The sequence below is a fragment of the Drosophila mauritiana genome, chromosome 2R, assembly GCF_004382145.1.
Source record: "Drosophila mauritiana strain mau12 chromosome 2R, ASM438214v1, whole genome shotgun sequence".
In the NCBI taxonomy this organism is placed as follows: Eukaryota; Metazoa; Arthropoda; class Insecta; order Diptera; family Drosophilidae; genus Drosophila; species Drosophila mauritiana.
The window spans coordinates 5,179,324-5,201,134 of NC_046668.1; the positions used below are offsets into that span (position 1 = coordinate 5,179,324).

General features: G+C 44.6%; 4 protein-coding genes across 6 annotated transcripts; 1 reads left to right on the plus strand and 3 right to left on the minus strand.

The window, feature by feature from the left end:
- Nucleotides 1-3,177: 3,177 nt before the first annotated feature.
- Nucleotides 3,178-4,029, minus strand: LOC117138452. Its single transcript, XM_033300575.1, has 4 exons — nucleotides 3,979-4,029; nucleotides 3,771-3,926; nucleotides 3,541-3,714; nucleotides 3,178-3,478 (listed from the first exon to the last, which is right to left on the minus strand). Exons 1-4 carry the CDS (start codon nucleotides 4,027-4,029, stop codon nucleotides 3,305-3,307), a joined length of 555 nt encoding a protein of 184 aa, XP_033156466.1. The 3' UTR covers nucleotides 3,178-3,304.
- A 1,977-nt stretch (nucleotides 4,030-6,006) lies between these two features.
- Nucleotides 6,007-12,527, minus strand: LOC117137209 (V-type proton ATPase 16 kDa proteolipid subunit). 3 transcript variants are annotated; one of them, XM_033298563.1, is made up of 4 exons: nucleotides 12,422-12,527; nucleotides 11,463-11,576; nucleotides 7,164-7,353; nucleotides 6,007-7,103 (listed from the first exon to the last, which is right to left on the minus strand). In XM_033298563.1, exons 2-4 carry the CDS (start codon nucleotides 11,545-11,547, stop codon nucleotides 6,899-6,901), a joined length of 480 nt encoding a protein of 159 aa, XP_033154454.1. In that variant the 5' UTR covers nucleotides 11,548-11,576; nucleotides 12,422-12,527; the 3' UTR covers nucleotides 6,007-6,898. The 3 variants fall into 3 exon arrangements, with proteins under 3 accessions (XP_033154454.1, XP_033154455.1, XP_033154456.1); XM_033298564.1 differs by lacking the exon at nucleotides 12,422-12,527 and adding an exon at nucleotides 11,760-11,847; XM_033298565.1 differs by lacking the exon at nucleotides 12,422-12,527 and adding an exon at nucleotides 11,742-11,757.
- A 548-nt stretch (nucleotides 12,528-13,075) lies between these two features.
- On the minus strand, nucleotides 13,076-15,473 carry LOC117137207 (heat shock protein 75 kDa, mitochondrial). The gene is made up of 3 exons (XM_033298561.1): nucleotides 15,251-15,473; nucleotides 13,407-15,174; nucleotides 13,076-13,344 (listed from the first exon to the last, which is right to left on the minus strand). The coding sequence occupies exons 1-3, from the start codon at nucleotides 15,381-15,383 to the stop codon at nucleotides 13,170-13,172; spliced, it is 2,076 nt and encodes a 691-aa protein (XP_033154452.1). The 5' UTR covers nucleotides 15,384-15,473; the 3' UTR covers nucleotides 13,076-13,169.
- A 456-nt stretch (nucleotides 15,474-15,929) lies between these two features.
- LOC117137206 (AT-rich interactive domain-containing protein 2) lies at nucleotides 15,930-21,791 on the plus strand. Its single transcript, XM_033298560.1, has 4 exons — nucleotides 15,930-16,326; nucleotides 16,392-17,407; nucleotides 17,520-20,335; nucleotides 20,712-21,791. Exons 1-4 carry the CDS (start codon nucleotides 16,085-16,087, stop codon nucleotides 21,711-21,713), a joined length of 5,076 nt encoding a protein of 1,691 aa, XP_033154451.1. The 5' UTR covers nucleotides 15,930-16,084; the 3' UTR covers nucleotides 21,714-21,791.
- The last annotated feature ends 20 nt before the right edge of the window (nucleotides 21,792-21,811 follow it).

A 21,811-nucleotide genomic window follows, 5' to 3' on the forward strand; every position in this document is an offset into this window, starting at 1 on the left:
CCACTGTTGTACACCAAGCTGAGGCATCTGCACCAGGTCCCTCCGGATGAAACTTTGGGAGAATTATGTGTTTTCCGTTTTCATCAGTTGCCGATGCCTTTGGTGTCTGCATATTTTTGATGATCTCCATTAGGTTGTTGTTTTGCACTTGTAAAGCTGCCAGGTATGCATCGGTGATATTTGTAGGCAAAGCAGATCCCACTTCTGATGTCGCAGCGTTGGCATTTTCTTGCTCCTGGTCTTCCATATTAGCAAATAAACGTTTAGAGTGAAGCGAATTCCAACCGGCGTGCGCGACTGTCTGTATGCAACTGATCGTATTTTCTACGCATCGATCTATCCTTTACACACGCTAGCTGGACTACACTTGGCGACAGCGCGACAACGCTGTCGCCTCACTCGTAACGGTACCTTGGCGCCAGTCATATTCTACGTTGTAGTCAAATTCTAAGAATGTCCTCACAATATACCAAACTTATTGCGCAGCTGCGTCTGGCAAGCACAGTGGTCAAACCATGCTAATAATATGACAGACACGTACAGTGGTCAAAATACATTCGTAATGCGACACATACATAATTATGGTAATTAGCAGGCGTACACATACGAACGTATACAGGAGAAGTATTTATATTGCGAGGTTTGATTTTGGATTCAGTTCTGGCCAAATCTAAGGCGGTACACAGCAACAACAGCAGAGATCTTGCTTCGATTGTAACTAATGTAATCAAAAGAATTATATACAATATATTATAGAACTCTATATACACAACATAGTATGTACAAGTGGACTCAAACCGATTCTGAAAACCAAGATCATGTAATGCGCTGAGAAATGAAAAAATATAAAAAAAAATCAAGTATTATGCTATATACGTAGTTTTATTTCGTTTATTTTCGGGGACTATTCGATGGTGACCTAATCAAAGGATATACATAGTTCCTACCGCTATAACTAACGTGCTTATATTGGGCAAAAAACTTTCCAGCTTGTAGTTTAAATATCGAATTCTCGCGTAATACAAGGAATTTAAAGGATAATACAAAAATGGAGCACACGCTTTGGTAACCTAAAAATTGGAATTGGAAATGGAGCCGTTCTTGCTCAAAAGGAGCGTTTAATTACACCCCATTTTTTTGATATTCTATTCGCTTTAAAGGACTAAATCGTTGAGGACTATTTTCTATAAATATTGTATCTCCAATTGTTCTTGTGTCAATTTAATAAATTGAAATCGACTTGCATGTTTGATATTCCAAATACCTATCGTTTTTACAGGATATGATACAGGCAAGTGATGTATACATATATATTGCTTGATAGCATGCTGCTGCGCTTATTTATCCCCCTATTTTCTCGGACACAGGACTAACGATTATTTTTAAACGAAGCCCTCTATAACACCATTGTCCAAGTATCCACATTCAAAGGTTATCAGGACACAAAAATTTAATATTTGTTCCAAAAAACAAACACTACATAACAACTATTTTGGCAATGCATTTTCCAAAATAAACCAACTTAATATATCTAGCAACGAATTTATAGTAAGATAATTGATATTTGTATACATTTTAACAATGAAATGCAAATTCTTTTAACATATTCATAAAAATCGGAAAGTAAGCATGGTATCCGAAAAACTAGTGGAACCGAATCTTTTTGATCAAAACAAACAAAAGTTTGATTTCTTTTCTAATATTTTCATATTTTTCCGGAAGAGTATCAATTTTTTTTTATCAATTTTAAAATTTAAAATTATCATTGACAAAAAACGATCTTTTCCCGAAAATGTCAAAGTTAGGATTTCTTTTGCTTTGATTACCTAATAATTTAATACTACCAATTTCAAGTACATTATATATATTTATATAAAATGTGAGTTATATGATATAGTTGTAAGAAATTGATCAAATTAAAACCGAAGTTTAACATAGTCGAAAAAATAAAGTATGCCTAATGAGAACGAGGGTACCTTCATAAACCCCTGAAGTGAGTACCTATAAATATTTGGACAAAATATTGCTACTGATCATGAATATACTACAGATACTCTATATACTTTTTATGTTAGCAAATTTTTCCTTCATTACGTTGCAAAAATCTGACTAAGATCCATCTTTTGAAATTTGATGTACACAAAAATGTTCATTTAGGAAAAATCCTCGAAATCTAGTTTTTTTAATAACTTTTGAACGGTGCACTGGGTTGAATTAGGTGGCAATCAATACGCGTTTGTAATATGGATCTTTAAACAAAAGACCCATCAGACTAAGGTCTTTTCAAATTTTTACTCTTTGTCTTTAGCACTCCTTCTCCTGAACCATATATGTATTTTATTTTAAGTCTATGTATGCAATTCCTTTCACTTGTTCGAATCGGACAATCACAGCATCTGCAAGCACTATACTTACTATATGAACTGCCTGCTCACAGTGATTCTGAGTATATGTATGTAACATAAATAATAAATATGCAGACCACTATACATATGTCAAGCGTTGGCCTTTCTTGCGCCTGATCTTTCATGTTGGCAAATAAACTTTCCGAGTAAAGCGAATTCCAACCGGCGTGCGCGATCGCCTGTATGCAACTGATCGTATTTTCTACGCATCGATCTATCCTTTACACACGCTAGCTGGACTACACTTGGCGACAGCGCGACAACGCCGTCGCCTCACTCGTAACGGTACTTTGGCGCCAGTCATATTCTAGGTTGTAGTCAAATTCTAAGAATGACCTCACAATATACCAAACCATTGCGCAGCTGCGTCTTGCAAGCGCAGTGGTCAAACCATGTTAATAATGTGACGGACACGTACAGTGGTCAAAATACATTCGTAATGCGACACATACATATTACAAGCTTATCTATTAACTAGTTAAATTATTTGTAATACATTTCTGGCTATCGCTTCTATTAATCGTCACAATTATTTCAGTACTAATTGGAGATGAATGTGTCTCAACACACAATAATCTAGTATGCAACGCCTAGAATCGGAGTAACATTAAGGCAAATGCTTAGTTATGCTAAATAATATTTTTTAAGTGGACACAAAATGCTGAGTGAAAATCACATGGACTATAAAGATAAAATCTATAACTATTTTGGGGCACTACATATCAGCTAATTACCTTTTAACAAGTGTAATACTAATTATTGGGTTGTATTTATTTGAAAGATTTGGCTTAACATATTGATACAATTTTTTTGTGAAATGTAAATTATATTACTCCCATATGTAAATATGTGTATAAAACGTAAAGAAATCTCTAATTGAGGACCAAGTTTAGATAGCATTAGGAGGAACTAGGGGTCTTCTTGCTTTTTATCTGTTCCATGGCCTGGAGGAAGAACTTCATTGTGCCTACATAATCAGTGTCCGTAACTACCAAGCTGAATTGGTAAAATCCTTGAGGAAACGGCGGCAGAAGGCTAGTATCCAGAAAACCGTCACGAGCTATAAGTTGGCCCTGCAGTTGGAAAATGATTAAGGACAATCAGATCAGGATGACACAGTCCACATGCAAAATACCGAAAAAGGGCAGGAGTGGTTAACATTCGTGTAACGCTTAAATAACTTCCATAATATCACGCCATACGGTATGAAGTTTCTCCTCTCGATCACCTCGCAAATTCGGATTCTAACGTCAACTAAGAATGGTTTGTACTGGTTACTGTAGTCTTTTGTAAAAACTTGCAATCGGATCTGCGAAACAACAGCTTTAAGTCGGATCTCTTGAAGAATTCGTTACTATGCCTTACGATTGGGTTAAGCAGAGGCATAATCATGAAGCACTCCATATTCACCACTGCCAGATTCCAATTGACCGCCTTCACATGGCAAGACACGTTGCTCACTCGCGTCCGATTAACCAGACACTCGATTTTCTTAAGCTTGTAAACCAACTGGGTCTTCGTCTGGCGAAATAAAGAAGCCAATAAGTATTCTACCAAACTCCACAACATTTACCAATTGCCCAATGAAACAGCTGCCCAGCAAAACCAGTAACGCGAGTTTCATTTTGTTACTGACTACGACTGGTGAACCTTCCTTTCTATTACTTATTAAATCGATTCATAATATGTTTTTAATCAAACAACAGAGATCGCTATTGGTAAAATAAACAATTAGTTCGACGATGATTACTAATGTTCCCACCCACTATTACTTTGTTGGTTTTATTATACCCTATACTTTAATCGTAGCGTAAATGGGATCTAGGATACGATCCTTTAGTAAGTTTGGCCAGAAAAAATCGTTTTCGACCTATAAGCTTTATTCCTTTATAGTATAAATTTTCTTGATCAGCATCACTATCCTAGGTTATTTGGCCGGGTCCATCTGTTTGTCCGTATGAATGCCCGTAAACACTAAAATTTTGGGGTTAAGTATGTGACTTGGCGATCCTTATCAAGATATATAAACTTAATGATGCTGTCAATACAAACGGACAGACAGGCGGACAAACATTGTTCAACTCTACTAGTGACCGTAAAATGATACACCTTATGGGGTCAGAAGAGATTCCTTCGAACATTTTTCCAGGATTGCGTAATATTAGCGTTAATAAAGCTGATTTTCAAATACTTAATGAGGGCTTTTTATTATTTTTCTGAGCCCACAGAATAAATGAACCAAGGCCTTTGATAAACCCTCCCATAAAAAATACACTTTTCTTTTTGGAAATTAGAAATTACAATTTATTTCATACAATGTCTGTTTTTGATGGTTGTTTACTTGCTTTATAAGTTGTTTCGAATACACAGTTACAGTTTCTAAAACCTCACCACTGGATACATGTATAGGTATGTCTATGTTGTGGGTGCATGCAACTTAAACAAATAACAATATGAATTCGTGACACAATTGTTGGGGGTACGCGTAACAATAATAAACGGACTATTCAACACTTGCTCCGTGAGTTCCTTAAGCTTAAGCTAGCAATCGAGTTAATTAGTTTCCCCCACCGTCTTCCGATGGGAACGTAACACTGACGCTGCATCATCATTCGGTGTCGGATGGGGGAATCTGTGATTGACAGGCAACGTCACATGCTTATATACAATTGCTGATTGATTGTGAGCACAAGTGGTTTATGCAGGTGTGTTTTGTGCATTTCTGTTGTGGTCGCTTCCTTGTGGAAGCAAGCCGAGCGATTCGGGTCCCGGGAATTCAGCGCCTCCGCACAGGTTGAGCTCCTCCGCATTCTCAGCATCACGAATGCATCGGCGTCCAACGGGCGGTGGAATGTGCATCCTCCTCGGGACCGGGTCGTTCGGCTTGCGTGGCTCCCCTACAAATTAATTGTTATTTGCCTAATGCCACTATACATGTTGATCGGGTGTTGTTGGGTTCGGTTCCGAAGTTGCTGCTTATAACTTCTAATTTGTTGGGATTTTACAATTTTTTTTGTTGGATTTTTCTGGTAGATTTCGTGTTGCTAATGCGGTTGTTGTTGGTATGAGTTTCATTTGCAACATTCGTCTACGGTTTTTGGGTTCTGCTTGCACGACTTTTGTTGTGGGTATTCTTGTTTGTTGGTTTATAATTTTGCTACTACAATTTCTTGTTAATATTTTATACATAATATATATTTATATATATAATATTTTCATTACTATACAATAACAGCGGAAAAATTGTGTGTTGTGGTTGTTGATTTGCAGTATTTTTTAGTTTGTCGCATTACATTCATTCACTTGATTTGTATTGTTTCGTACGTTTTATAACAACTTTCTCGTGTTAATATGTATAATTGTTTATGATTTCTTGTTCTCGTTTATATATATATATATTCTGTATATATTATGTATATCAATACCGTAATTGTTTGCATTACCATCTGTTCTTATCACAAAAAATCATAATTATATATATAATTTATTATTATTAATTTTTAATATATTATTCTTAGAATTGAACAATAATTAAAAATAAACATAGGACTTAGTTACATTTTGTATGTGTGTGTGTGTTGGTTTTGTGTGTGTGTGTGTGTGAATGATTGCATGTAGTTGGTTTTCGCAGTTGACGATAAAGTATTGCCAAGCGTCCGCTTGCCGTCCGACATCCAGAGGCACCACTGTACTGGGCTTCCGCCCCTCCCACCAAAGTTGGGGGCGGGGCGCGCCCAAACAGCGGCAATCGGACGAGAGCGGTACGTTGCCGCACCGGATGGCATCGGGCGGTAGCATTGATGTTGTGGTTGCTGCTTGTTTGTTTGTTGTTTTGGCCCTTTCGCTAAATTTGTTGATCTGAATTGGTTGCAGCCGCGTCAGGCGCAATGCAAATGTACAAAGTTTCTTCTGACAATTGTTGGTTGTTGATTTCTTTACAATTTTTTCTTTTTGTTTAACGAACTTTACATATACACTAAACATTATTTAATAATAATAATGGAAAAAACAAATAACAAAGAGCACACAAAATTGTGGAGCGCAAAATAAAAAGTAAAAGAGCAGGATTTCTTGATATAGCAAAAATCATAATTATTACATCTTTATGAACTTAATTGCAAATTGTTTTCCTCGTGTTTAAGACTGATTTTGAACGGAAAATAACTAAGCTAAACCACGCGCCAGCGAATCGAGGTAAACTGAGCAACAGGTGCAAATCGGCGGCCACCAATGGGCAGTGCGTGGCGGAGATCCTGCAGTCCAGCAGGACTGGTTTTGGTTGTTCTCCCTATGTACAAACGGTCCACGCCGAGATTGCACCGCACACGCACTGTTGTGGTTTTTGCTTGTTGGAAGTTGCATGTTGCACGTTGCTCGTTGGCTTGACACAATTTTACCTGCTCCTCTTGAAGCTGCCGCTGATGTTGATGAGGCTGCTGTTGACTGCTGGGCGCCGTTTGTCTATTTGTTGTTGTGTGTTTGCATTGATTGATTTATTTCGTGTACAGGTAAATGGCGACAATCAAGCCGTAGAGACCCAACACTTCAGCGAAAATGAGAATCAGGATCATGCCCACGAACAGTCTAGGCTGCTGTGCTGTGCCACGGACACCGGCGTCTCCCACAATGCCGATCGCAAAACCAGCTGCCAGGCCAGAGAAGCCCACCGCCAGACCGGCTCCCAAGTGAATGAAGCCCCTGGACATTGACATAGTTAGTAAGTTGAATCGTACAGGGTAGTAGTCAATCGATAATTACCTGTATAGTGAGTACTTTGAGGGCTCTTCCAGCGCGCCGGCAATAAGCACAGCCACCACCAGACCGTAAATGGCAATGATACCCGCCATGACCACAGGAATGATGGATTTCATGATCAGTTCAGGCCGCATCACTGACATGGCAGCAATACCGGTACCAGACTTAGCAGTGCCATAAGCAGCGCCCAGGGCTGAATAAGAAAATCAAATACATAAAAATTAGTTTTGGGAAAGCTTTTCGATCACAAACATATTAATGTGGCAATTTTCTAGTAATTTGACCCAGGATTTATCCCATATCTACATCTAAATACAATATCAAGGAATATTTCTTATATGCATAAGTTACAAACTTAAAGGGTATTAATTAAAACATGTACAAATCGCCCATTGCCATATTTAACCTCAAGCTCGATTCTCTAATTATGCCAGAACATTAAACATTATGATGTAACTCTTCGATTTGTCAGCCATTCCAGCGCTGGCCAACCGAATAAGTTTGGATACCCTTGCTCCAACTTTGGCCGCGGGCGTAACAGTTCGCAGTCACATGATCGCTTTTAACTGACGTTGTTTGTTTCATAAAAAAAAAAAACCCAAAGTTCCCCCACACCCGCAAAAGTGCCACTCATCGCCCAGAGTTGAGTTTCAGCTGGAGAGCAATAAAACTCGCTCCGCTCACATTCCAAATCGCCTCTCCCCGCAAATCGGCGGGTTTTATTACTCGCTCTCTCGAAAAGTCAGGCAAATATTGATAAGGCCGAGCTGAAGTACATAGTATAAACGACAGGTTTCCGAGGGGGGGCCAGCTGGACTCGGATCGGTGTCTATGGAGCAGGCAGGTGGGCAGGGTAACCCAGTGGCGAGAGATTCAACTCATTTTGTGTATCGATGGGGCATTAATTGAAGTACAAAACCAGTTTCATGTGACGGTCAACTGAACGTCAGTGTGTTCGTGAGAGACTAATAAATCGAATTAAGCCGCACGCACACCACCAACTCAGCTGAGTGTCAGATATATGGGTGTATTCAAAGCTGGCGGAGCGGGAGAGCAGATATCCACCGAGTCATGTGATTCGATGTTAATTACTTACTTTCCGCCTCGAGCCAAGAATTGCTGGTATTCGATTTGGAAGACATCAGCGCACTTCTGGAACACGTAAAGCGCACCGCCGAATCGAATCTTCCAATAATCACCATAACTTATGGACTGTTCTGCTCTTGATCAATGTGGGCTGCCGACTATCTACGTCACTAAACAGGAAAATCATGGGAAATGCCCATGATAAAAACCAGAATGAACTTGAACAAGCAATTGGTTAGAGCCACAAGAGATATATCTACGCGCCTAGCACCAGCACAGACAAAAATCTATGAGGTCGAGGTTGTCGTCACAAAAGCACGAACACATCCTCAAAAAAGCAGATTCCTCTCAAGCACAAGTGCAGAAATATTCTGTGCGTTTGTGGCCCGAATTGCGTGAAATGGCATTAACATTATAAACATTTATTCAGCATTGAAAGCCTAACATAGGCTGTTGACCCAGTACTTTCTCAGATTGCTTACACCACGTGGTTTTCCTAGACTATATGTACATCGTATTATATTGATTAGTAGGAAAGAATTCTTTGGCATAAGGTTTCTTTCAAAACACAACAGAAAAGTGGAACTCATCGTTTAGAATTTCCGTACTATTTGTTTATATCGTTGTATTGACTACTGTGCCATTGATGATTTTTCGGCATTATTGGCGCCGCATTCAAATCACAAAAAATTATTTGAAAGTGCCGAAATGGCATTGACTTGTTTCGCCTTTTAACTGCCCGTAGAGCTGCTGTGCATTTTAAGTTATCGCACACACACACACACCAGTACAAGGCATTTATCAAGAAACAGACGGCATCGCAGACGCTTCTGTGGGCGTTGAAATTTAAACAATATAGCAAATAATCGGCCGAAAGAGGAAGAGAACAACAACAAATGCCAGCACATCCGAAGATAATTATAAAACGGGGAGATAGCAAGAGACTGTGGCTGGCAAAAAACACAGCACCGAAAAAAACCAAGCAAAACAAAAACAAATCGAAGGCGTCACAGTTGAGTGAGCAGAAATCAAAGGGAACTGCGAGCAATGCAAATAGTGGCGAGCTTTTTGGATGAGACAGGTTGTAGTCAGAAATAAGTGCACGTCGGACAAATGTGTAGCGCTGCAGGTGTGTTTGTTTTTCTAATCTCTCCTGCGAGCGAGAAGAATTTGAACGGGAAACGGAAAATAAGATAAGATAAGCGCCCACTGTATTCTAGGCTGTACCATGGAAACAGGGTGTCTAGTATGTGGAGCTTGGCCGTTCATTGATTAAAATGCAATACGAATGAAAGGCATGAGCTCACTCACACAGCAGCATCCCAGTTGCCGAGTCAATGTGTGCGCTCGTTAAAGTCGGGGATTACAATGGTGGGGCCTGGCCAATGTGGCATGTGCCGATATGATGAAAACTCATCACATGTGGCAGCAAATTATGCGTTAGCATAACCGCCTTTACATAATTTACTAGCCCAACTACCATTCTATGTATATCTGCTACTATTGCCGCTACTGCGATTGCGCAGGCAAACGAGTGTGTGCGAGTGTGTGCGTCCTCGAGTGTGCTAGAGGAGCTGAATGTCATTGTGTGAAGGATTTTCGTGGCATTTGGGTATTTTTAGCCCAGTGCGAAGCAAGGATGTGGGCCAGCATTTCAACTGGCGACAAGTGCTGATAAAGCGCAGCTGAAAGCAACGCCCATTGTTCGCAGTGCAGTGACTCAGTCATCGCATCTGTCATCGAAAAAGACAAATGCATTTGCCAGCTGAAAGAGAGTGAGAGCTGGAGAGATAAGTAACTGGAACTCTCATTCGTCGGCACTCATGTGATCGTCAAGCGGCGTTGCCAGATCAGCAGGCCAGTTAGCGCTGATAAAAGCTGGAAATTGATTTATGTTGTTGACTCTAATTGCATAAGCAGTCTTTAACTCAGATAACTTTACTCATTGGGTGATGATAATGGGCCAGGTAAACACCATAGGAAACCTCATTGCTTACTATCAAATTAAAATGTCGGGTGTATGGTTTTTAGCGCAAATCACAAGACATTACAGGGTAACATGACATAAGAATTGCGTCACAATTTGATGGAAAGCGGTGTGGGGGTAGCCTAAACTGGGCTCTCATAAGCAGCAGCGCGTGCTCGCTGTTTTTTTTTCTTATAATGCTATAAGTTCGTCTTGCGACAATCGCTTGGGAACTTGCTATCTTATCATGGCCAACTGAATTGGTAAATAAGCCACTTATCAGTAAGGTAACTGAGAATGAGTGGTCTTGATAAGCCACTGAAAAGATCGTCAGCTAACCATGTGATGTGGGCTAAAAAGTCGATTGATCATGCACCCAACGATTTGGGCATGTGATTACCGACGATCATTTACATTGGGTCATAAGTTGTCTGCTAATTGGGCTTGAGAAGATATCGATAGGAATGTACTTTCGCACCTTAACAAAAATATGTTGTCCTTTAAATGGATTTCTTTGGCATGCGATTCCCGACAACGAATAATAGAAGAATAAATATTGAATCTTAAGTTGCCAGTTAATTGGGTTTACAAAGAGGAAAAGCGAGGGTTTTTATGTTCTTCTATAGGGTTTCTAGTCCATTGTTTGCCCAAGCTCTAACCAATAAGATGAACAGAAAAAACTTTAATATGGCAACACTTCCCCACGGTCTTGTGACTGTTGTGAGAAAAGGAAAGCGCGCTTCATAAACTTCACCAAAAACAGTAACTTTGCTCGCTCTCACACACACGCGCTCAATGGCATCGAGTCCGAGAGAGTGCGCAGCGCTCATGAGAGCGATGCGCTCACATGAGTGTGTATGAGTAATGCCGTTTTTAGCATGTTGAAAAAGCGAAATTTCTTTTTTCAACTTGGCCACTGCGAAATTAAAATTGCTAATTCTTCACGTTGTAAAAAAGGGGGAATACTATTCGTTTCAAAATCGAGTTTACCAATCCAAAGAGTTTTGGATATTCTGCTTGTCACGCGCAGGCATTTGAGCACCTTGATCCCTATGTGTGAGTAAGCCCGTGTCCGTACACCGTTTTCGTACACTTGCCGCTATTTCCCGTTACTACCACCTACAGAAGACCGTACGCCCACACGCTTATCCCCGCATTTGCTCTTCTTCTTCTACCTTTTACGCCACACAAATGTTCGATTTTTCACAGCACGGGCATGGCATCCTTATTCTAGTCAGATTCAAACTTACCCGAGAAGATGATGGCGGAGGCGGCTCCCATAACTCCGAAGAAGGGGCCATAGATGGGGTTGTCGCTGCTCACTTCAGAAGACATTTTGCTTTGTTTGTTGTGTGTTTTTTAGGCTACAAATGATCAAAAATCGAAATTTTAGTTCGTTTTGCTGCTGCTGTGGTGATTGCACTATAGTTTTTGTTCGGCGTTTTGCACGGCTGAATCTGAATGTTATGCGCGCTCGTTATATGTATGCGTTGCTTAAAGTCGAAACAAAGTATTTTTATTATATGTACAATATATGTGCTATATACGTGGGGTTTTACGCTGCTCTGCGACCAATGCTGCTGCGACGACGAACGAATTGCGAGTGGCCGCTCACGGAATATTCTTAAATATACTTTTTAATCGCGAGTGGGCAAGTCGGAGCGAGTAGCCAACGACGAAAACTGGGAGAGAGCAGCAAGAGAGAGTGAGAATGAGCGAGAGGCCACTCGTCGTATTATTGAACTGCGCTTGTGTGGAGTGTGACCTGTGTGTATGTGCGTGCTGTCATGTGCTTGTGTGCGCGCGAGAGTGAGCGCATGACAGAACGGGCACACATCACGGATAGTAAGTCCAATTGGCAATGACAACGGTCTGGAAAATTACACACGTACACACAGTTGTTAAAAACCTGGTTTTCCAGGCTGAAAATGAAAACGGCAATTTGTGCACGTTCTGAAGATGCCTGTGCTCCTTGTCCATTTCCCATTGCTCAACGCGGAAAACGCACACTCACGAGGAATCTCATTGCCATTGGCTTGCCTGTGTGTGTGTGTGCATGTCGTGGCAGAAAATATTGTACAATTTTTTTTCTGTTTGAACTCTGTTCAAATTCAAGTTGTCGCAGCAGCATGTTTTATCGCAGGCCCGAAACTTTTCCGCAGGGCTAGCCTCACATGACCGCCTATCTTTTGACTGCTTTTTCACTCACGTGATTAGAAATCTAATTAAAAGCAATTCGCTGCTCTGTGGCCTCTTCGGGTTACTGCTGGCTGCTGCTTAAAAGCGCGGATCGGATACTGAACACCAACGAGTTATTTTGCTTTGCTTTTATAAACGTTAGTCACGGGGGCGGATTTTCGGCGATAGTTTGAGCCAGCGTTGCCACGTGGTGGAAGACAAAATGCACTAACAATGTTCCCACTAGAGCCAATACAATTGAACCATTGCTTTCACACCGAACACCGAAAGGATGCTCGAAATTGAAAAGCATAGGCAAATCAAAATTAATATTTTATATTTCTGATAGCTTGGTCAATTTTTCCATGAACTTGTATGGAAAATATATATTTGTACCATAGAAAAATTCAATTGCTCGAACTAAATGGGCCCAAGAAAGGTTTACCTTTTATCAAAATAGCTCAGAAAATGTTTGTTTTTTTAGTATAATGTAACAATTTCTTATTTTATTTAAACTATTTTAGAAATAGCGGTTTTTATTGAGCTTTGCAACAAAGAATACATTTATGCAAAAACACTTTGTATAAAATGCCATTTTTGTGGACACTAAGTTGAAATAAAACCCGAAAAAATTATAATTCTCTTAATTTCTGGAATTAAAATATTTAAAACGTTTAATTATACATATTTAAAACTATTTCAACACGTTTTATCAAATTAATTATAGAAATTAATATTACATAGTCGGTAGATCTACACTGTTCCTTTTACGGCGCACTCTAGTATTTCTCCAGGGCCCGCGAAAGCAGAGTGTTCATGTTGGTTAGCAGCATGCGGGGATCCTCAGCCAAACCGGCACCCACCATTGCGTTTGCGAAGAGCTGCTTGGCGATAAGTTGGGCCAGATCCTTGTCGCTCTCACGGAGCTTGTTAAGCTTCTTGATGATGGGGTGCCTAAGGTAAGGAAAAATGCAAAATAAGAAAGCAACGAAAGGAAGGTGACCAGCAGGACTCACTTTGGGTTTATCTCCAGTTCTGGTTGAAGCAGGGCAAATCGATTCTGTTCTGGGACCTGGTGACTCTGGGTGCGAATAAAGTGGCGAGCGGCAGCCATTTCCTCAACAGTGATTACACAGGGATGGGTGTCTAGACGAGTGGTGGCTTTTACTTTAATAACCTGCCCCTTGAGCTCCTCCTCCAACCAAGGAATCAAAGCGTCGAGCTCTGAGCGCAGCAGACTGCCCTCGCCAAAGTCGGCGGTCGTTGTTGTCTCCTTGGACTCTTCGCGCATCTCCTTCTCCACGGATACGAGTTTTTTGCTTTTGAACTTGCCCAGCTGCATGAGCACCAGCTCATCATAGGGTTCGTAACAGAAGAGCACCAGCTCGTTGCGCTTCTTCAGACTCTCGTAGTAGGGCGAGGACTCGGCAAGAACGCGGTTGGGTGCTGCTAAGTAGTAAATATTCTGCTGTTCTGCGGGAACGGCGTTGTAGTACTCCTCCAGCGACATGCGCCCACTGGCGGTCTCCGACTTGGAGGATTCGAAACGCAGAAGTTTAGCGATTTCTTCTTTTTCGGAGGCGTCGCTGGATGTTACAATTCCCTCCTTCAGGAAGAGCCCATAGTCGCGGTAGAAGGCCTCGTACTCCTCTGGCTGCTTCTTGGAGCGCTCTTGGAGGAAACGGATCACGCGGGTGGAAATCACACTGGACAGTTTGCGAATCAGGCTGCTGTTCTGGAGCAGCTCGCGACTCAGGTTGAGTGGAATGTCCTCAGAGTCGACAACACCCTTTACAAAGCGCAGCCACTTGGGCAGCAGATGCTCTGTCTTGGATTGAATAAGCACCTTGCGGGTGTAGAGAGCCACACCGGTGTTTCCGTCCCGAGACATCTCGAACAAACCAGGCTTTCCCTCGGGGAAGTACAGCAGCGCATGGATGCTCAAGGGTACGTCAGCATTGTAGTGTAGGGTGAAGCGCGGGACATCAAAGCTATTGCTAATGAACCGATAGAAGTCATGGTGCTGCTCCTTGCTGATGCTTTGAGGCTCAAGAAGCCACAGAGGCTTGATCTCATTGGCCTGCTTTCCGTTTAGCAAGATGGGTGAGCCAACAAAGTTGCTGTATTTCTTGATCACCGCCTTGATCCTCTCTTCGTCCGCATATTCACGGCAATCGGTCTTTAAATGAAGCACGATTCGCGTTCCCAACTCAACGTCAGGCACCTCCTCGATCTCGTAGGTTCCACTGCCATCCGTGGACCAACGCAGTCCGGGAGCATCAGGCACAGCCGCCCTCGTGAACACCTCTACCTTGTTGGCGACAATGAAGGAAGAGTAAAAGCCCACGCCGAACTGACCAATAATGTTCGAGGATGCCTCCGAGCTGGCTCCCTGCTGGGTCTCCTTCATCTGCTCCAGGAACTTCTTTGATCCGCTGCGTGCGATAGTGCCCAGGTTACTGACCAGCTCCTCCTTGGTCATGCCGATGCCCGTGTCCTGGATGATTAGCTGCATCAGTGGCTTGTCGGTGGTGATACGAATCTCCAGAGGACGGTCCTTTCCAGCCAGATTCTCGCCTCCAGCACTCAACGAGGTGTACCGAAATTTCTCTAGCGCATCGCTTGCATTCGAAATAAGCTCGCGCACAAAGACCTCGTGGTCGGAGTATAAGGAACGAGCCACAATGTCCAGTAGCTGGCGCGTCTCTGCCTGGAACTCATGCTTGTCCACCACTGTCCCCGATGCCTGCTTGGTTTCAGTGGAGTAGCGACGGAGCGAGAGAGCTGCAAGTAGAAAGATAAGTGTTATGTAAACATTAGAATCCCTCCGGGGAGCCGGTTGCTCGAATGCAGGGCTTACCACCCGGCGAATGCTGCGATCCAAGGGCGATATTGAACGCTGCTGGGGCGGATCGGTGACTCTGCCTCAACACTTGGGCACAGCGACCGAGGCGGCACGCCTGGCCCAGTACTCCCATCGCACGCACTGACATCTCTTTGTTTTAATGTTTTGTCCAACTTAAATGTTACCCAACTACGAAGTTTGTTCCAGCGCACATGTGTGCACAGTGTAGCCAAACCAATCGATTGTAAGTATTCGATATTAGTAAACTAGTAAAACCCTACTCATAACGGTTTTTTCTTCCAAATTTCTAATGAAATTCTCTAATGGGCTCTAATGAATTTTGGCCTTAAATGCCTAATTCGTTTGAATAAGAGTTACTAAATGTAATGCAAAGTTCAGTTTCATAACATTATTCAGCTTAAAACTGAAGCAAACTGGCAGCTTACTAGTTCTCTAAAGATTTCAATCAGCAAGAGAGAGAGAGATATGTTTCAACTTTGAACCACGAACGGTAAATTCTGATGGAGTTAAGAACAGATTACGTTTCATTATTGAGCCAATGTAGATTTGATGCTGTTTTTGGAGTTATGAAAAGAAGACAGTAAATAAAATAAAATATGAATATAAATACATATAAAATAATGAAAGACATCGATACTTCATATCGATATACGGGCCAATTGTTGACAGCCCTGCTAGTGAATGCAACTCTGTTGTACCGCGTCAGCGTCGCGTTGTAATTTTTGTTGAATATTTTAAATAATTTTAATTAGCATCTGCGTGTCTTACTATTAGAATATCATGTGTTAAGTGTTTCCCATCCATGCCACCACACAAAAGGATCCAATCATGAGCGCCACCACCATCGACAACGTACGGGTGCTGCTTCAGTCGCTGCCTGCTGCCGCCGTAAACAGCGCCACTCAGCCGGGCGATCCACAGACGCCGGGCAAGATTGCGGCCACAGCGACTCCGCTTCGCGCCAAGAATCCCGCCCAGTTACAGATCATGCCGGAGAAGGTCGAGGAGATGCCGGCGTCACCTCCGGAGGAGTTCTGGAGGGACCTGCAGCAGTTTCACGAACGACGCGGGTGAGTTTGACACGGCTCCTTTGTATTTTGAGATGCCCTGACCCACTTTCCCTCTGCCCAAATAGCACTCCATTGACACAGCCCGCCAGGATAAGCGGTAAGCATGTCGACCTGTACAAGCTGTACAACGAGGTAACCGAACGAGGCGGCTTTAATAAGGTGACCATGCGGGACGAGTGGGACGAGGTGTACAGTGCCATGGATACATTGCGGGAGCGCTGCGTTAACGGAACGGCTAGTATCAAGCACATCTACAGACGCTATCTGGACAAGTACGAACGGTTGAACTTCTTTGGCGAGGATCCAGACAAGATGGAGGCTCTGGAGGCGGCTATTGAGAACGTAGAAATGGGCGGTGGACGCTCGCGATCTCGTTTTTTGGCTGGCGCCGGTGGTGGCCTAGGCAGCATCTTTGGTTCAGCGCACTCTACGTTGCCGGCGGTGCCAATGGCCTACAACCAGCGTCAGCACTCTGTTAATGTGGAACGACGCCGTCAGTACAAGATGTCCACGCAGCTGCACCGACACAGCAGCTACGAGAAGCTGCTGTTGTCTCTGCTTTCCCCCCTGCCCAATGAGCAGGACTTCGCCATTAACGTGTGCACACTTATGGCCAACGAGGCGCGCCACACCCTACAGTTGTCCGAGTGCCCCAAACTGCTTGATGTGCTGCTTGCTCACCTCGGCGTCTACGCTGACTTCACAATGCGCCAGTTGTTCCAGCACATTTACGCCGAGGTTCGACACCATTCGCAGCTCAGTTTCTGGCGCGACCTGCTGCACGACAAGCCACAGGTCCTAGAGCTCTACACCGATGAGCAGGCTTGGGTGGACAACGGTCTGATAAGCAAGGAGGACGGTGAGAACTCTGCCGCTCGAAGTGAACTGCTGGCGGCCTGCGACGAGTTGCACTTCCTTAATCTGCGCCGGAGCTACGGGACTGATGAGCGCATGGGACAGCGAGTACTTCAGATTGTCCAGCTAGTCCGTACACTCAGCTTTCATCAGGAGAATCATGCACTCCTGGCTTCCAACCGCACTTTGTGGCGTTATTTGGTCATGGGAGCAAATGTACGATGGAGTAAGTATAACGCCTTGAATGTACGAAGTAACAATACACTGCAAGGAAATTTACTATTGTATTCTTTATCAATTTAAAAGAAAATAACTTAAACACGTTTCGCTTGTTCTAGGCAACATCCACATCCAGGCCCTCGAGACCGCTGGAAACCTGGCTCAACAATTCGAGCTGCTAGACCCCACCACTGACGAGCTGTCGCGGAATCTTTTAGCTACCCTCTGCGAGGGTATTGACTCAAACGACCGCGCGGTGATCATGAGCTGTCTGGAGATACTCTACAAGTTGTGTGGCCGAGAGGGCAATTCGCAGCACATCAATCGTTGCCTTGGCCTGGACTTTTACCAGCGAGCCATGTTGCTCCTCTCGCTTACCGACGTCATGATGATTATCTTTACGCTGGAGGCAGTTTACGCACTAAGTGGTCTTGGCGCTCGGCCATGTTCGATGCTGATGCAAGTGCGTGGCCTAATAGATTTGCTGGTGACCCTTATTACAGTGGAGGCTCAGTCATATGGCACAGGCGGTTGCATACTGATGCGTGTGGTAGAGGTTTTCCCTGGAAACATGGCTGCCTCGCTGGCTCAGAACATGCCCGCCATTCATGCTCCAGGTGCCACTTCCCTGACTACACTTCCAACTTCGCTGCAAGTCGCTGTTAAACCGCCAGCAGTTTTGCCCACGCCTACGCCCGCCCAGACGCAAGTGCTTCTGCCTCACGGAGAGCAAACGCCCTTGGTTACAGCTCTTCCCGGTCTGCCAATGCCCAGTCTGCCACAGGTTAATTTGCCTGTACCCAGTCTGCCGCAGGTACAATTGCCACCAATCGCTGCCACCGTTACCCTTCCCAGTCTGCCCTCCGCCTCCCAGAGTTTTACACACGAAGACGAACAGTACGCGCTGGCTTGGCTGGGAGCCACGTATGAACGGGCTGGGCACGGTAACGATCTCCGTGTGGAACAAGCGGAACTATACAGAATATATTTATCGCATTGTCAGAAGGCGGGTAAGCTTTCAGTGGTTAATCACATGCAGTTTCCTCGTCTAGTGCGGCTTATATTTAACCAGTCGGTGGGACCAGTAATTGTACGGCACCTGGACGGAATAGAGCTGCCTGGGACGTACTACGTAGGCATTAGGATGCGAGCTCAGCCGCTAGCCATGCAACAGAGACCCACCCCCAGCATTGTTCCTGTTAAAAAAGACACGCCAATATTGCCCAAGCAACCATCTAGTGATCCTGTACAAACGGAAGTGTCGTCTGAGGAAAGCGTTTCTTCTGCAGTCACGCCTCCCCCAAGCTCCTCGCTCATCAAAAGCTTGTTGGCCAACAAGGTAACTGAACGCCAACAGAAGCAGAAGGCCCAAGCTCAGACGCCGCAGCCGCCAGCCCTTGTGGCTACCACGGCTTCGGGCACAAATGCTACCCAGCCTATCAAGGTAACCTCAACAGCTATAAGCGCCTTCGTGAACAACCCGCTGATGCAGCACACACCGGTGAAGGTGGGTCAGACCACCATTAAACCGTTGCACCCCCAGATGGCCATCGAAAAAAAGCCAATCACTGACTCGGCCCCGCCACCTCTCGCTCCATTGAGTGGCGCAAACGTAGTGACGAAAGATGCCAGCGGGCGCACTCTCATCATTGCATCGGCAGCTGCCAAACGAAAATTAACCATTGACGAGGAGCAGAATAAGCGTCTGGCTTTAGATGCCGCTGCCAGCAGTTCCAGCAGCTCATCTTCTGGCGGCAAGGAAGAAACCCAGGTGACTCCCTCGAAAAATGCAGCCAATCTCTATGCGGATCTGGCGGCATCCATTCTGGAGGATGAGGATATGGATGATGTTCCACCTCTGGCCAAACCAAGTCAGGATCAAAGCCAGCAGCAATCGCAACAGTCACAGCAGCTTCAACTCATTCCGGCTAAAGTGCAACCGACCCAACGTCAACTTGTTTTCCCCGGCAGCAATGTGGTTTCTCCAGCCCCGCATCCCCAACTGAAACTTGCCACCACGGCCACCATAAAGACGGATCAGGGCTTGCAAACTGTGCCGGTGATCCTGCAGCCCAAGACTGCAATGGATTCCACACCAGCTCCGCAGACGCAGTATGTTCTGGCCACCAATCAGCAAGGCCAGACGTATCTTGTGGCCCAGCAAACGCAGCCGACTATTCCGACATCCACGCAGTCGGCCCCACCCACTCTGCTGGTGACGCAAACACCGCAACAACAAACGAAGACCATAATAATCCTGCAGCAGCCAGGAGGAGTCTCTGCTGCGAACGTGGCTGGCACTCAGAAAATGATAATGACAACGGCGCAGGGGCAGCAGGTCCTGGTTACCACCACCACAGCTCCGCAACTGGCGCAACCGCGTACTTCTACCCCCCAGCAGCAAATCTTTATCGCACCCCAGCGACCAGTTCCGGCGTTGGGTGCTGGCCAAATGTCGCCATCACTGCTGTCGCAGCTAAACCAGATCCCGGCTACTATTAAGCTTCACCAGCCTCAACCCCAGCCGCAGCTCGTTTCGCCGCAATTAGCACCCCAGCAGCGATTAGTTGCCGCTAAGCCGGGCGCTTCATTGCCCATTCCGCAGCTCCAGCAACATCAGTCTATCATCCAGCAACACATAATCTCCGGCCCCTCCACTCCGACTTCAACTGTTGGCGGTACGGTTGGTGGGGAAAAGAGGCAGGTGATTCTGGGCGGAATCAAGGAGACCACGCTAATTACCCAGACTCCGGCCACAGCGGCTCCCCTGCAGCAAAGCCAGCTTAACTCGCAGACGATCATCACTCAGTCACCTTCCAGCACGGCTATCGTTGGAGGCGTTGCTCTTCAGCAGCAACAGCAAATTCGATCTGTGTTGGACCAGCAGCAGCAACATCATCCATCCATTATCCAACAGAAGATAACCATGCCGGCAGTAAGTTGGGAACTGGGGCGAAATTAAACAATTATTTCTTTTTGAAATTATATGTAGGATTATAAAAGGGTCATTGAAAAGTATGTAACAGGTGGAAGAAAGCTAGAATTTGATATTAAGCATGCAGATTCTGGAGAAGCACACGCTGTACAAGATTGTATATGCCCATGCCGTTCTAAATCCCATAAATCGCATCACATTCACATTCCCCATTTGTAAATGTCTCCATCGCATTTTCACCACTTAAGTGACGGGTTGGTTTTACAGGATCTGTTTAAATAGGCAACAGATGTATGGTAAAAATAATTGAAGGCGTTAAAAGCTATTATTTTGAGTGATTTATGACTAAAACAAATATTTTAATATATTATTTTAGATTGAAGTGACCAAACCGAAAATAGCACCTGTTCCAGTTCCACCGACAGTAACTCTCCTCGCAAAAAAGCCGGTGCAGCCACAGCCTGCGCAAGTGTCTAGCCCCAAGCCACCAGTCACCCAGGCTGTTGTGGTAACGACGTCAGGAACTAGTGATTCAACGGAAGGCGGCAAACCAGTTGTCTTAGCAACCAGCGAGGCCAAGCCAGCGGAATCAGAGGTAGTAGCACAGACGACAGTCCCACCTGCTGTCGTAACTACAGGTCCCAGCAGCAGTTCTTTGGTTGTCAGTCAGAGCGTCTACGCTGCTCCTGGCCCGAATGCCAACCCCTCGCCCTCTCCCATGCCCGTGGATGCAAATTGGTTGTACATCTGCGACTGGAGAAACTGTCCCCGCAAGAAATTCAAGTCTCTTAACGAGCTTCAGTACCACGTGTGCAGTGTCCACTGTCCGGATCACCTTGATTCTGACGCCGACATTTATTGTCAGTGGGGCAGCGGACCCAACTTCTGCGACAACAGAGCGCGCAAACGATACTCATTGATGACGCATCTGATTGACCGGCACCTGACCACGGAGAACTTGCGCGCCAGTGTGCAACGTCGCTTGGCAACTGGGATTCACAATGTGGCGCCAGCCCAGGCTCCCGTGACCATAGTGCGCAACGAGGGTCAAGCCCAACGATTGGCGGGAGGCGCTCCTAGTGGTTCACCTTCGGGTCCTGCTTCAGCGGTTCCAGTCGTTGGCAGCGCTGCAATGCAAGCTATGAACCGGCACACGTCTGATTACACGAACGCTAAAGAGCTGATGGACGAGAATGAGGGTCCAGTCACCAAGAGCATCCGTCTGACAGCGGCGCTCATTATACGCAACCTGGTCACCTACTCGTCTACGGCCAAGAAAAGCCTGAAACGCTATGAGTCACGCCTGGCCAATGTGGCCTTTAGCAATGTGGAGGCTAGCGGAGTGCTCTCCCACATCATGTACGAATTGAGTCAGTAAGCCGATATAGCTTCCTATCAATATGATTATTTAACTGACTTGTAAGAACGACACTAAAAAATGTGAAAACAAACCATACCTTGTTTGTCTAAATGATT